Genomic DNA, 15,599 nt, shown 5'->3' on the forward strand with positions numbered 1-15,599 from the left:
CAGGGAACTGTACAGCGCGATCAGCAGCGAGGAAACCGCACACCCAGAGGCAGCGTTTATCACAGCCGGAGACTTTAATAAGGGAAACCTGAAGAAAGTCTCACCAAAACTCCACCAACACATCCATTTTAACACACGTGGAGACCGGCTACTCGACCACTGCTACACCGCTTTCCGGGATGCGTACAAAGCCCTCCCCCGCGCCCCATTCGGCCAATCAGATCACTGCTCCATCCTGCTCCTGCCCGCCTACAGGCAGAAGCTGAAACAGGAAGCTCCAACCCGGAGGGCGGTGCACTGTTGGACGGACCAATCGGAGTCTGCGCTGCGGGACTGTTTTGATCACGCGGACTGGGAAATGTTTCACGTGGCCGCCAGAGACATTGATGAATACACAGACTCAGTCTGCGGATTTATCAGGAAATGCGTGGAAGATGTCGTCCCATCCAGAACAGTCAAATCCTTCCCAAATCAAAAACCCTGGATTAACGGAGATGTTCGCGCGGCACGGAACACCGCCTTTGCCTCCGCGAACACATCGGACTACAAACACGCACATTACCAACTCCGGAAGACGATCAAAGCAGCCAAACGTGAGTACAGGGACAGGGTGGAGCAACAGTTTGACAACCCTCGGAGTATGTGGCAGGGACTAAACACGATCACAGACTTTAGAGGGAAAACCAGCACACCGCAGACCACGGCCTCTCTGTGTGAGGATCTAAACGTATTCTACACTAGATTCGACACAGCGAACACCATGAGACCGGACAGTGTGCGCACCGCGGATGACGTCAGTGCGCACACTGTGTCTGAGGAGGATGTGCGGAAGTGCTTCAGGAAGGTGAACGCACGCAAAGCTACTGGTCCGGACGGGATTCCCGGCCGCGTCCTCAGGTCATGCGCGGCTCAGCTGGCTGGAGTGTTCACGCACATCTTCAACCTTTCCCTCTCTCTGTCTGTAGTCCCAGCCTGCTTCAAAATGGCCACCATCGTCCCTGTACCCAAATCCTCCACCATCTCCTCATTGAACGACTGGCGACCTGTAGCCCTGACCCCCATCGTAAGCAAATGCTTCGAGAAGCTGGTCAGGGACTTCATCTGCTCTGCACTACCCGACTCACTGGACCCTCTACAGTTCGCATACCGCCACAACAGGTCCACTGATGATGCCATAGCCCTGACACTACACACTGCCCTGTCACACCTGGAGAAGAGAGACACGTATGTGAGAATGCTGTTTGTAGATTACAGCTCAGCATTCAATACCATCGTTCCCTCGAAGCTGGACAGGAAACTGCAGGATCTAGGACCGAGCAGCTCCCTCTGCAGCTGGATCCTTAGCTTCCTGTCTGACAGACGCCAGGTGGTCAGACTGGGCAGCATCACCTCATCCCCCATCACACTGAACACTGGTGCTCCACAGGGGTGTGTACTGAGCCCTCTCCTGTACTCACTCTACACCTACGACTGCACAGCCACTAACAGCTCCAACATCATTGTCAAGTTTGCGGACGACACTACAGTGGTGGGTCTTATCACCAACGGTGATGAGACGGCTTACAGGGAGGAGGTCAGCGCCCTGACCCACTGGTGTCAAGACAACCATCTCACCCTCAACGTCGCAAAGACAAAGGAGTTGATAGTGGACTTCCGGAGGTGCAGAGAAGTACACACCCCCATCACCATCAACGGCGCTGCTGTGGAGAGAGTGAGCAGCTTCCGGTTCCTTGGAGTACATCTGGCTGAGGATCTTACGTGGTCAGTACACACAAACAAAACAGTGAAGAAGGCGCAGCAGCGCCTCTTCTTTCTCAGGAGACTGAAAAGATTCGGCATGAGCCCCCGCATCCTCAGGACCTTCTATCACTGTGCCATTGAGAGCATCCTCACTGGATGCATCACCACCTGGTATGGCAACAGCACCGCTTACAACCACAAAGCTCTCCAGCGAGTAGTGCGGTGCTCTGAACGGATAATTGGAGGTGAGCTTCCCTCCCTCCAAGACATCTACAGGAAGCAGTGCCTGAGGAAAGCGGGGAGGATCATCAAGGACTCCAGTCACCCCAGCCATCAACTGTTCAGACTGCTTCCATCAGGAAGGAGGTTCTGCAGCATCCGGTCCCGTACCAGCAGACTGAGAGACAGCTTCTTCCATCAGGCCATCAGACTGCTGAACACGTCATAGACACCTCAGCTTCACTACTGGAACTTTAACATTATGCACTCCATACTGTACAGTAACGCCACTGTTTTGCACATGTCTCACTCTGTATATTTTATTTATTGTTTACTCTATTTAATTTGTAAAATATGTGTACACACACACACACACACACACACACACACACACACACGTAGAAAAATATTTAGTATACACATCCAGAAATGCATACACTATTATATATTGTACATATATTTATTAGTTTCAGATGTAGCCATTCTTGTATTTTGCACAACTCTGTTGCTTGTGAAGCTCGCACACAAGAATTTCACTCACATGTACTGTACCAGTGTACCTGCACATGTGATGTGACAATAAAAGTGATTTGATTTGATTTGATTTGATTTGCAACAAGCCATAACGGTTAGAACAGGACTGTGGTCACACTGAAGTGTTGTTCTTCATATGTGTAAATGCAGTAACCACTTACTGAGATGTAGACAGCAGCAAAGGCAGCCAGCGTAGCATGCTGGGAGGGGAAAGATTTCCTATAAAGCAGAGCGGCAGAGTGTTCTTGATGTTAATTATCATGTTCAGACAGCTGAGAACAATGCTGAATATTCATGTGCAACAGAGAAATGACTTTCAAAGAAACTTGGACGCGTGACGTGTGCGTGCTGACAAATCTGCCCGAGCAGGTGTTCAATAAGGAGGAAGGATAACCAGAAGGGCAACGGCTCAACCTGGTTTTTAATATCTGCTCTAGGTAAATGCAGCTTCTTAGCTAAAGCTTGATCTGTTGTCCTTAATATACCAAGTATGACGCAGTATAGTTCAGTAAAATGATTAAATGGGTCACTGAGTAGGTCTGTTTAATCTGTTTACAGATTTGCATAAAGGTTGCCTTTAATAATTATATTTTCATAACAGAAAGAACATTTTAATAATCTGAAGGAAATGGTGTTTGGAAAAAGATGCTCGAGATGACTGACAATGCCTTCTACATATAAATTTCAGTGACGTTGGTCAGCAGTTTGGCGTGTGCAGGCACAGTCTGTTACGCTCAACGTAAAACATACAGCTGAAACGCCCACAGTTTGGATTGTGGCTCTTGTTCAGTGCTTTATTATTAATGAAATGACAACATTTCTTTCATTCTATAGCTTCTGCTGTCCAATGTGTGTGCACTTTACAACTTGAGGCAGTACTAGTGTTTTGTGCAAAAACACACCCACATGCATCCACTCTCACACTCTCCCACACACAGTAAATCAAAGCCTCACCTGCCAGCATTGATGAGCCCTATGTCCTGTCCAGAGCAGATATCCTCTAGGATAAACGCTTCATCGCAGGTGGACATGTTAAGGTGGGTCAGGTTAGGTTTGCATACATCCAGCCAATAGGGAGTATGCTGGCCAGTGGATAGCTGAAGAATGTCTGTTATCAGTGCTGTCACACACAGGCCAAAGATATGGACACCTGTAAAAAAAGAAAGCTTTTACAATAGAGAACACTATACGCATTCATATAATACACCAACATATAATAGTCATATTACATAACATCGTTATTCAGTGGCTCCTATTAAGTGCTTGTTTATCTGCTCCAGACATGACAAGAGAAATTCTGTCCTCGTTCACAAACTTTATTTACGTGTTGGAGAATCAAAAATGTGCACGTACATGGATCAGAAAACCGCAGTCTGCAAGCACTTATCTGTAGGGATGGGTTCCGGTATCCGGGGCACCGGTTCTGACATAAACGGTAGTAACCAGACCGAAAAGCAGCGCACATTTCGGTGCTTTATTTCGGTGCCTTTTGTTTTTTCTTGAGATGTCATACACTTTGGATTCTAGCCAATCATTTTACCTTTCCAAGGATAGTAGGCGGGCCCAGGTACGTTCGTTCTTTTGAGCAGAGCTACAGATTAAAGGCAAAGGCGAAGTGGTCAAAGTCTGGCTGTACTTCACAGTAAAAGATGCAAACTCAGCAGCCTGCGAAAAGTGCTTTAAGCTGATACTGTGCAAAGGAGGTACAGTGGCTTGCAAAAGTATTCGGCCACTTGAACTTTCCCACATTTTGTCACATTACAGCCACAAACATGAATCAATGTTATTGGAATTCCAGGTGAAAGACCAACACAAAGTGGTGCACACGTGAGAAGTGGAACCAAAATCATACATGATTCCAAACATTTTTTACAAATAAATAACTGCAAAGTGGTGTGTGCGTAATTATTCAGCCCCCTGAGTCAATACTTTGTAGAACCAGCTTTTGCTGCAGTTCCAGCTGCCAGTCTTTTAGGGTCTGTCTCTACCAGCTTTGCACATCTACAGACTGAAATCTTTGCCCATTCTTCTTTGAAACAGCTCCAGCTCAGTCAGATCAGATGGACAGCGTTTGTGAACAGCAGTTTTCAGATCTTGCCACAGACTCTCGATTGGATTTAGATCTGGACTTTGACTGGGCCGTTCTAACACATGGATATGTTTGGTTTTAAACCATCCCATTGTTGCCCTGGCTTTATGTTCAGGGTCGTTGTTCTGCTGAAAGGTGAAGCTCCGCCCCAGTCTCAAGTCTTTTGCAGACTCCAAGAGGTTTCCTTCCAAGGTTGCCCTGTATTTGGCTCCATCCATCTTCCCATCAACTCTGACCAGCTTCCCTGTCCCTGCTGAAGAGAAGCCCCCCCAGAGCATGATGCTGCCACCACCATATCTGACAGTGGGGATGGTGTGTTCAGAGTGATGTGCAGTGTTAGTTTTCCGCCACACACAGCGTTTTGCATGTTGGTCTCATCTGACCAGAGCAGCTTCTTCCACATGTTTGCTGTGTCCCCACATGGCTTGTGGCAAACTGCAAACGGGACTTCTTATGGTTTCCTGTTAACAATGGCTTTCTTCTTGCCACTCTTCCATAAAGGCCAACTTTGTGCAGTGCACCACTAATAGTTGTCCTATGGACAGATTCCCCCACCTGAGCTGTAGATCTCTGCAGCTCGTCCAGAGTCACCATGGGCCTCTTGGCTGCATTTCTGATCAGCGCTCTCCTTGTTCGGCCTGCGCGTTTAGGTGGACGGCCTTGTCTTGGTAGGTTTACAGTTGTGCCATACTCCTTCCATTTCTGAATGATGGCTTGAACAGTGCTCCGTGGGATGTTCAAGGCTTGGGAAATCTTTGTGTAGCCTAAGCCTGCTTTAAATGTCTCAATAACTTTATGCCTGACCTGTCTGGTGTGCTCTTTGGACTTCATGGTGTTGTTGCTCCCAATATTCTCTCAGACGACCTCTGAGGCCGTCACAGAGCAGCTGTATCTGTACTGACATTAGATTACACACAGGTGCACTCTGTTTAGTCATTAGCACTCATCAGGCAACGTCTATGTGCAACTGACTGCACTCAGACCAAAGGGGCTGAATAATTACGCACACCCCACTTTGCAGTTATTGATTTGTAAAAATGTTTGGAATCATGTATGATTTTGGTTCCACTTCTCACGTGTGCACCACTTTGTGTTGGTCTTTCACCTGGAATTCCAATAACATTGATTCATGTTTGTGGCTGTAATGTGACAAAATGTGGGAAAGTTCAAGGGGCCCAATACTTTTGCAAGTCACTGTAAAACCTCGAATCTGATGAAACACCTGGTGACGCATAGCGTTTTTTAAAAGCCGAGAAATGCACCGTATTTGATAGCTTGCTGCGAGACCTCACACCGAGCACATCTACATCGGGTGTGGTGCCTGTTATCGGACCCGGAGATAGCAACCTCTCCCAAAAACCCGAAGAGGAGAGTTCTGGCCCCTAGCCCTGCCAGTGTAGCAGAAATGATGAGGATGATGATGCAGCAGCAGCCGTTCTTCTCTGCGTGAGTAGCTTAATGTTGTTCGTGTGTAATTTACGTTGAGTAGGCTAACCACGTTATTACATTAATGCATGTAAGGTGAACTAGCAAACACCATCATAGCTACATGCGGCTGTCCTCTTGTTTGATAGAGTGATACCATATACAGTGGAACCCTGACTTACGAAATTAATTTGTTCCAGAGGGTCTTTCGTAAGTCAAAATTTTCATAAGTCGAAGCACCCAGCTCCTTACCATGCATGGAGGGTTTCACCCCGAGTCCAGCATCCTGAGGCTGTACGCTAAGCAGAAGGAAGGGGGCCGGGGATGTCCAGGATGAGATAACGAACATCCACGAATACATCAGGAAGATGGCCCCAACTGACAGTGAATACCTCAGGCACCAGAAACCCAAGAAAGAGGAGGAACCATCATGGAAGGACAGGCCCCTGCACAGTATGTACCACCGGCAGATAGAGGAGGTGGCTGATATCCATAAATCCTACCAGTGGCTGGACAAAGCTGGACTGAAAGACAGCACAGAGGCACTAATCATGGCAGCACAAGAACAAGCTCTGAGCACAAGATCCATAGAGGCTGGGGTCTATCACACCAGGCAAGACCCCAGGTGCAGGCTGTGTAAAGATGCCCCAGACACAATCCAGCACATAACAGCAGGGTGCAAGATGCTAGCAGGCAAGGCATACATGGAACGCCATAACCAAGTGGCCGGCATAGTGTACAGGAACATCTGTGCCGAGTATAACCTGGAAGTCCCGAGGTCAAAATGGGAGACGCCCCCAAGGGTGGTGGAGAATGACCGAGCTAAGATCCTGTGGGACTTCCAGATACAGACGGACAAAATGGTGGTGGCTAACCAACCGGACATAGTGGTGGTAGACAAACAGAAGCAGACGGCCGTAGTGATCGATGTAGCGGTTCCGAATGACAGCAATATCAGGAAGAAGGAACACGAGAAGCTGGAGAAATACCAAGGGCTCAGAGAAGAGCTCGAGAGGATGTGGAGGGTGAAGGTAACGGTGGTCCCCGTGGTAATCGGAGCACTAGGTGCGGTGACTCCCAAGCTAGGCGAGTGGCTCCAGCAGATCCCGGGAACAACATCGGAGATCTCTGTCCAGAAGAGCACAGTCCTGGGAACAGCTAAGATACTGCGCAGGACCCTCAAGCTCCCAGGCCTCTGGTAGAGGACCCGAGCCTGAAGGATTAACTGGGGGCAAGCGGGGAATTTTTTGTGTATATTACACACAGGTGTATATAGATTAGAGAAGCGTCCTTGGCCTTGGCTGTGATAACATAATGTTCTATATATATGCCCCTGAAGTTAATACATCTTTTGGCAACAACACACTGTGGAATGCATACCAACGTCAAATATCTCAATGGCTGATTTCAAGTAACCATGCAGTATAAAAATATAAACTTTTTGGTTAAGGAAGTGTATCTTGCATAAAATTAAGCTAAACAAAAAACTGTGGAGTGCTCCGCTGTGATGACTCATTATTAAGGAGCAGCTGAGAGAACCTCCTTTCTGTTCCACATAGCAAAGTTAGTGGTTCTTTTTGCAGTTGCTTTTCAATCTATTAGTGTTTCGATTCTTGTTGGAGCAAGTAAATGATACATATAATCAGTGAATATGTCCTCCTACCTATGAAGCGTACAGCCCTGCGAATGTAGGAGTTGAAATTGCAGCCTGCAGCATTGATGTTGGCCTCAGTCTGACTGGCTGATGACTTCCTGGACAGATAGCAGTACAGGATCGCTTCTCCTATCAGAATCTATACACAAAGAAATCAAAGAGTGTTGGCAAAGCAGATTTTTTTGTGATCTGAAAGTTTCTCTGATGTGCTGAGGGCATTTATATATTATTTACTTACAAGTGAAAAATCTGGAGAATAAATGAAGAAGAACATAAAATTTGGTTAAACCTTAGCCAAACTTGAAAGTGGACTTAGACTTTAAGTGAAACTAAGTTGCACACGCAATAACACATTGCTTCTTTGATAAATGAGAACTACATATTAGTAATAACGACTCAGTAGTTTTGCTGACGCCGTCACGTTGGCTGTGTTGGTCCACAAATGCAAGACTTCAAAGGCAAAAAGTAAAACTCAAAACAGCTTTATTGCTGAGCAATCCAAAACAAACAAACACATAATCGAAAATAATCCTGACAAGACATGTTGCATCTTCAAAAACAAAAATAAAATAACTGAGCCTTACACCGGAGTATCGTTGCAACTTGTTTACTGAACCTTCTTTTCAGTACATGTACAGAACATCAGTGTCCATTTTAGTGCCTCCTACAGAACACTCTCTTCTTCCTCTTTCTTACAACATAAATGTAACACAGAACCAATACTGCCTCTCCTGGCATTACCATTGTAACGACACACTCATTCTGTTTCTTTCAGATGAATAACAGGAACATAGGATGTAGGTATCTATGAACTATTATGCATACTCATATATAACCAACTAATTTCCTGCGATACCACATCTCCTCCCCCCTTAAGTCAACAACTCCCTGGACTTACAAAATAACTGCTTATGTAAAGAATGCTTAACAAGCAATCAACACGTAATTAAGGTAACCATACAACTGTACATATGTTTCAATGTTTCTTTTTCCTTTTTCTTTTTTTTTTAATAACTAGGAAGGTACGTCCTTCCTGTGAGATCAGAGCGCATTGTTGCTCTATTCCTGGAAGATCTCACTCTACCTAACAAAGTCCTTTAAAGTCTCTCTCTCTCTGGGAACGTCACAACACTGGTGTCATTAAGGAGTCTCCGGGAGCCGGAGTCTCCGGAGCATAAGGCAACTCCGTTGCCGGAGGTTGTGGCGATGTGTCCAACTCTGATGGCAAGCAGCACTCAGGCACTGCTTCTTTGTCATGCAATGGCTCCACCTCCCTGTCTGGTGTACTGGGAACAGTGTCAGCCACTCTTGCTCTCACCTAATTGATGTGCCGCTTCACAGTTTGACCTGATCCAATGGTAACAATGTAAGACACTGGACCCGATGCTCTCACAATGACTGCGGGAATCCACTTCGGGCCATAGGAGTAGTTTCTGATGAAGACCTTGTCTCCTGGTGTGAAACTTCTCAGTCTTTTCTTGGTGTCATGATTTTCTTTCTGTTTCAATTGTTTGTGCTGCACTTTTGTTTTCACATCAGACATGAGAAAGTCCAAAACTGATCTGAGTCTCCGTGACATCATCAGAAATCGGGACAGTCTGGTTTGCAAGGTATCACCTTTGACTTTCTTCATCCCCTCCTTAAAGGTCTGGACTGCCCTCTCAGCCAGCCCATTTGAAGAAGGGTGGAAAGGTGCTGATCTCACATGGTCAATTCCATTCTGCTTCATGAATGACTCAAATTCAGCACTTGTGAAACATGTTCCATTGTCTGAAACTAACATTTTAGGTAGTCCAAACACACTGAAACTCTGGCGCAGTTTCTCTATAGTTACCTGTAATGTAGAGGATTTCACAGGGTAAATGTCCATCCACTTGGAATGAGCATCCACAATGATTAGAAACATCTCCCCGAGGAAAGGCCCTGCATAGTCCACATGGATTCTGGACCATGGGGACTCCAGCCACATCATGCGGGGAACCAGAGATTTTGAGATGATCAATTGTATCTTTTAAAGCAGAATAAGACACTGGCTCAAACTGTTGGAAGACAGTCAAGCATTCAGAGGCTGGAACTGGGTCTAAAACTGATGATGAATGAGATGGATGAGAAGCCGTTAGAGCTGAGATTTTATCAGAGAAATACTTTAAAAATTTATCACAAAGAGCAGGGGAGGCGTCCCTATAAGTGATAGTGCAAGGGTTTATCACAGAGTTAAAAGTATTAAAAAGGGCTCGGGGTTGTGGCTATTAGTCATAATAATGCTAGACAAAAAGGCAGATTTTAACAGACTTTTGATACTTAGATAAACAATTATGGAGGATGTCCAAAGAGACGTGGAGTTTGCCTTTCCTCCATTTTCTTTCAGCACGACAACCTTCACGCCTGAGGGCGCGAGTAGTATAATTTAGCCAGGGTTGTTTAATCCTCAGAGGTGCCACAGAGTTAAGAATGTCAGTGCATGTAGTATAAAAGAGGTTAGCAAGCTCATCCGCTGATAAAACCCCATTACAGTTAGCAGCAGAGAGGGGAGAGTCAAGGAAAGCATTAATGAAGTAGGCGATTGACTGGGAGTTAATCGTGCGCGTTTGCCGCACAGGACCATCACTGTTCAAATCCACATCGCTCGCTACAGTATTAAACAAAACCGGAAAGTGATCTGAAAGCCCAAAGTCCTCTATGTCCGTGATGCAAATATCCAGACCATAAGACCAAATCAAGTATATGACCTTTAGTGTGAGTTGGTTCACTTACCCACTGGGTGAGATTGAGGGTGCTAATAAGAGCGAGGAAATCCTTAGCTAGCGAACTGTCCTCACAGCAAACATGAATGTTGAAGTCACCGACAATTAGTATACAGTCATAACGTAGCACAAGGCTCCCCAGCAGATCAGCAAATTCTGGAAGAAAATCCTTGATAAGTTTCGGGGGACGATACACCACAGCGCAGAGGATGGAGGGGACGCAGTTCACTTCCAATAACTGCACCTCAAAACTGGGGTACAGAACAGGTGGCAGCTGCCGACATCGAAGTTTGTTTTTAAAAACTGAAGCTAGCCCTCCACCTCTTCCAGTGGTCCGGGGTGAGCTAATAAAAGCATAGTCAGGTAGGAGCAGCTCCGAGAAGGGAAAAAGTTCGCCGGGGCGAAGCCAAGTTTCCGTCAGGAATAAGAAATCCAGTCCCGACGATAGAATATCATTTAAAATAAAAAACAATAAAAAAAAAAAAATAAATATTCGTCAATGACCTTGTATTTAGTAAGACCATACGGAGAGTGGTCACACTGTTACTGGTAGGAAAACGCCGCAGCAGGCGAAGGTTGCCAAGATTCGCACCTCCTCTGGAGGACTGCACCCAGCACCAAGCGGGCGGAGGATCAGCTGGGAGATCCAGGTAACCATAAGGGCCAACAGGGTGAATCCAGCGATGACAGAACAGTCTGAAGTTAGCATGGTCCCGGAGGGCAGGAATAATAATAATAATAATAATGGATTGGATTTATATAGCGCTTTTCAATACACCCAAAGCGCTTTACAATACCACTATTCATTTAGATGAATAGATGACAAGATGTTTATAGAATAGCAATCATTTGTTGCAACATAGGACTTTAAAAAGGCCTTGATACGAACACGGATGCCGCCACGTTTACCCCATCTCCGTGAACGTTTCCTTTGAGAGAAGGTAGATGGTAAGTGGCGGAGGTAATCAGGAAAGTCCTTCGAAAGCGGAGGAGGATTCTCAGGTCTCCATTTAAAATCTTGTGTCTGGTAGTCCAAAGGCCAGAGATTCAAAAGAGTTTGGCGATCATAGGTAACTCACGTGGAGCGTGAGATATGTGAAGACTTATCAAAGTGTCTGAAATGTAACATTCCAGCCTCCCCTTTAGTATGCTTGCTGGGCAACTTGGATGAGGTCACTGCAGAAATAAACACAGCCCACGTTGTCTTTACGGCCCTATGCATTACCAAGAAAATGGTCCTCATTAACTGGAAAAATAAAAATAATCTTAATTCTAACCAATATAGAAACCATCTAATAGATCACATTAGTCTTGATACAACATCTGCCATCACATTTGATCAATCCCTTTGGGCTCCTTTGATCGGCTTCATCACCTAGTGGGGGTGGGGGATCATGGTTTGGTACTGCCTTCGCTATTGTGGTTGATATGGGGGTAGGGACGGCCTTAGGGCATCTGGGGAGTCCCTAGGGATGTTTCCCTAGAGGGCCTAACCTGGGGGATGTGGCCATGGCCTGGTTAGGAGCTCTGGGGGCTCTTAGATGGTGCTTTCCTTGTGGCTGCCTACAGCTGAGATGGGGGAGGGTCTGTGCTGGAGGACGTTGGTTACTGGCCTGGTAGCCTGGCTGCCCCTGGGAGGGTCCGGGACGGGCGTGGAGGCTTGGGGGTCTGGGAGTGCTCCGCCCCCCGGTCTGGGGTGCTGGCCGGGCCTTGGGAGCTTGGGTCCTGGCTGTTGTGTCGCCGGAGCAGTGGGCGGGTGGGTGCAGGGGGGCTCAGCCCCAGTGCAGGGGACCTCTGGTGCATCGGCCCTACTAGGGGGCTCTCTAACTGGTGGGGAGGTTGTTATATCTTTGCAGGTGGTCTCCTCACTACAGGAGCTCATTCTGCAGGTGGGGGGAGAGATATAGAAGAGGTGGAGAATGAACTCAACCTGTGTGTCTATTGTCTTGTGTAGTTTGGGAGATGATTGGATGATAGGGTGGGTGCAGTTTTCTCTGGGGTGGAGTCGAGTGGCCTGCCCCGGACTCTGTGGGGCTGGGCGGTGCTGCTGCTGCGGGCCCCGGTCCGGATGGGCCTGGGCCCCCTTGCCCTGGTGGGTTCCAGAGTGTGGGGGTGCCTACTGGGGTCAGTGGGGGAGCTGGCCCCAGGGAGGGGCCGCTTGCCCCTCCCTTTCTTCCCTCCCCATCCTCAGCTGCCTCCCTATTCCCGCTCTACCACACCCACTCACACACGCAGGGCTTGGGGTGCAGGTATGTCACCAGGGTGCAGGGGAGGCACTCCCCCTCTGTCCCCTTCTGGCCGCCTGTGCCTCAATTTTATTCTGCAACCTAGACATCCACATCACTCTCACATAACACATACATATAGGGCCTTGGGGATGGGCACGTTTTACAGCATCCAGAGGATGGTCGGTGTACTCCAACCCTACCCTCAATTTTAATTGCATTTAGACACTGAGGGTTTTCGGGAGGAGCCGGGCTGCTCTCTGAGAGGAAGCTAGTACCATGCTCTCCTGAGTTTTAAATGCACTTTAGAACAGCACACAGCAACACTACATATGAGCGGGCGTAGGGAGGTTTGAGGTCTTCACTCACACTGGTTCTGTTAGCCGTCAGGGCTGGGGGGCTGGGAGGAGGTGCTGGCCGTCAGACTGGGGTCTGGGATGCGGGGCCTCCCTGCTACTGCAGATAAGGAGGTGGTCCGCTTGCCTCCACCCCAGAGAGAAGGGTTACATCTCCTGGGTCTAGGTGCGGCTTGCCCCTCTGAGGGCGGGGTTACCTGGACCTGGGATATAGAGTATGTTTGGGGAGTGTGACTGTCTGTGCAGTGTCTATTTGTGTCTGTCTACACGTGGGGTGAGTGCCGAGTACTTGGTTGTGCATATGGGGTGGGAATGCACATTTGTGTCTGCGTGCGCCTGTTCGTCTGTGTCTATATGTCAGGTTGGGTCTTAGACTCAACCTCTCTGGGTACATCTCAGGCCCTCTAAAGTACGGAGGCCTATCTCCCCTCACCACACTCCCTGCCGGTGGCTGATGCCCTCAGACGTTGGTGCATTGGTGGTCCTTGTCGCCTGGGGCTAGGCGCTCTTGTATGTACCGGCTCACTCCTGGTGGCCGATTGGTGGGGCCGGGCGCCTGTGGCCTGGCTGGGCTCCTTCCGGGGGGTGGGATGCCCTCTGGCCTCTGGGCCTGAAGCTCGGTCCTCTCTGGCACAGCTGGCTACCGGCCGAGCCTGCGGGCACGCCACTGCAACCCCCTCTGGCCTCTGCTCCGTAGCTGCGGGGTGACCTCTCGTTTGGGGCTCTACTCAGCTCTTCCCAGGAGGGTGGCATGGTTCCCCCCCCCCCCCCCCTTTGGTGGTCCTCCTCGGGTCCTTGTACTCTGGGGCCTGGATCTCCTCCATACCTGCTTCATACCCTGGAGGACGGGGCTGTGGCCCCCCCACACTCCCTAGCAGATCGTTACATGGAGAAACCTTTGGAATACAAGCATGCTGATCCACACAGGTATGCACACAGGTGTACACACGGGTGTTCACAGACGCGGACTACACCTTTCTTGGCTGCTGCCTCAAAGCACATTGTGCGCTGTCTATCTTGCGTGCTGCACAATATTGTTTAATATTTAGTATCTACTGTTATCTACTGCTAGCTAGTTTATTGTGATGGTGCTGTTTTTATTATGTTGCTCTTTTTTTGTTTGTTTTCTCTTCTGTTTTTTTTTCTCCATACAGGTGATCCAGGTGTTTTGTTTGTTTTTCTTTCTTTCTTCTCCCCCTTCTCACCGTCTCTTCTGCCCTTTGGTTTTCTCTCTCTCCCTCTCTTTCTTTCATTCTCTCTCCCTGTCCTATCCCCCAGTCATGTCTGTCCCGTTTGTAGCAACCGAAAATAAAATAAATTCATAATTATAATAAAGGTCAATCAAATGGACCAATATGGCAAGGCCATGATGATCCACTTGGTAAAATAAATCCGCTTGGCATCTTTCTGGGCCTTAAGACAACAATTCTGATGCAAAAGATCCAAACGGGAAACAAAAAAAAAAGTAACGTGCAGACATCAGGGCAGCACATAGAGAGAAGACGATAAACAACAAACAACAGCGCAGGAGACGGCTTGCCGTGAACACTGGCGCCATCTTGCCACACTGACTGACTTAACACTTGCTGAAGTGTTTTTTCTGTTGTTTTGACTCGGTGCAGCTTTCTGTTGTTACGACTGTTTTTCACTTCACTTCAGTCCAATTTCATTTCCTCAAGCCAAACTCGACCTAGCAAGCTGGGGCCGTCGCCTTCGACCACCACCGGGGGCAGATATTTTTTCTGCTGCTTGTATTTGACGCTGACTCGTGTTGCACCAATCACCTTAACAGGATCCCCTGTATAAGTTTCCAGCTTGATTTTGATGGGCTGCAGGCTGGGGGACTTGCTGTCTTTCCCTGTTTCTCTGAATGTTGCTTCGTTCATGACTGTTAGGCAACATCCAGTGTCAATTTCAAAGTTCACCTTTGTTCCATCAATTTGCATATCCACAGTGTAGGGGTCTACTCTTCTCAAGTGTACCACACTGCCACGCCCTAACTTGAACAGTTTTCTTTTGTGCCCTTGACTGCACTTGACACAGTTCAACATGAAAGAGTCATCTTTCATGTTTCGCGCCCACATTGTGAGTACTGTAGTGTGAACTCTGCTTTTTTTCTTTCTTTACATATGTCGATCCATACTTTTTCTGGTTCAGTTTAGTCTTGCTTCTACAAGCTCTAGCTATGTGTCCCACTTTACCACAAGCATGACATTTTTCTTGTTTGTACTTACAGTCTGCTGCTGTGTGCTTGGTTTCTTTGCAACGATAACACTCTTTACTTTCTCCTTTAAAGGTACGACTCTCCTGTTGTCCTCTGGTGAGACTGAAACATTTTGCTGACGCCCCTGAGGTCTGCAGATCCTGTGCATTTTTATTTGCAGTCTCCATGGCTACTGCAATTGACAGAGCCTTGTCAAAAGTGAGATCTATTTCTGACAAGAGACATCTCTGAATTCGGTCATCCTTAATTCCGCAGACGATCCTATCTCTCAACATCTGTTGTAACGTGTTGCCATAGTTACAATCCTGCGCCAGGCGACGCAGCTCCGCTACATATTCCATGACGGTTTCATTCGGCTTGCGGGAGCAAGAGTCGAACTTATACCTTTG

General features: G+C 47.6%; 1 protein-coding gene across 1 annotated transcript in view; it reads right to left on the reverse strand.

Moving 5' to 3' along the window:
• Positions 1-15,599, reverse strand: part of LOC113010990 (phospholipid phosphatase-related protein type 4-like) — an 80,619-nt gene that overhangs the window by 35,609 nt on the left and 29,411 nt on the right. The window contains exons 3-5 of the mRNA XM_026150342.2: positions 7,671-7,800; positions 3,448-3,643; positions 2,655-2,712 (exon numbers count right to left, since the gene is read on the reverse strand). Coding sequence (XP_026006127.1) covers positions 2,655-2,712; positions 3,448-3,643; positions 7,671-7,800 — 384 coding nt within the window. The remainder of the gene's footprint in view (positions 1-2,654; positions 2,713-3,447; positions 3,644-7,670; positions 7,801-15,599) is intronic.

Source organism: Astatotilapia calliptera, chromosome 18 (genome assembly GCF_964374335.1).
Source record: "Astatotilapia calliptera chromosome 18, fAstCal68.1, whole genome shotgun sequence".
Taxonomy (NCBI): domain Eukaryota; kingdom Metazoa; phylum Chordata; class Actinopteri; order Cichliformes; family Cichlidae; genus Astatotilapia; species Astatotilapia calliptera.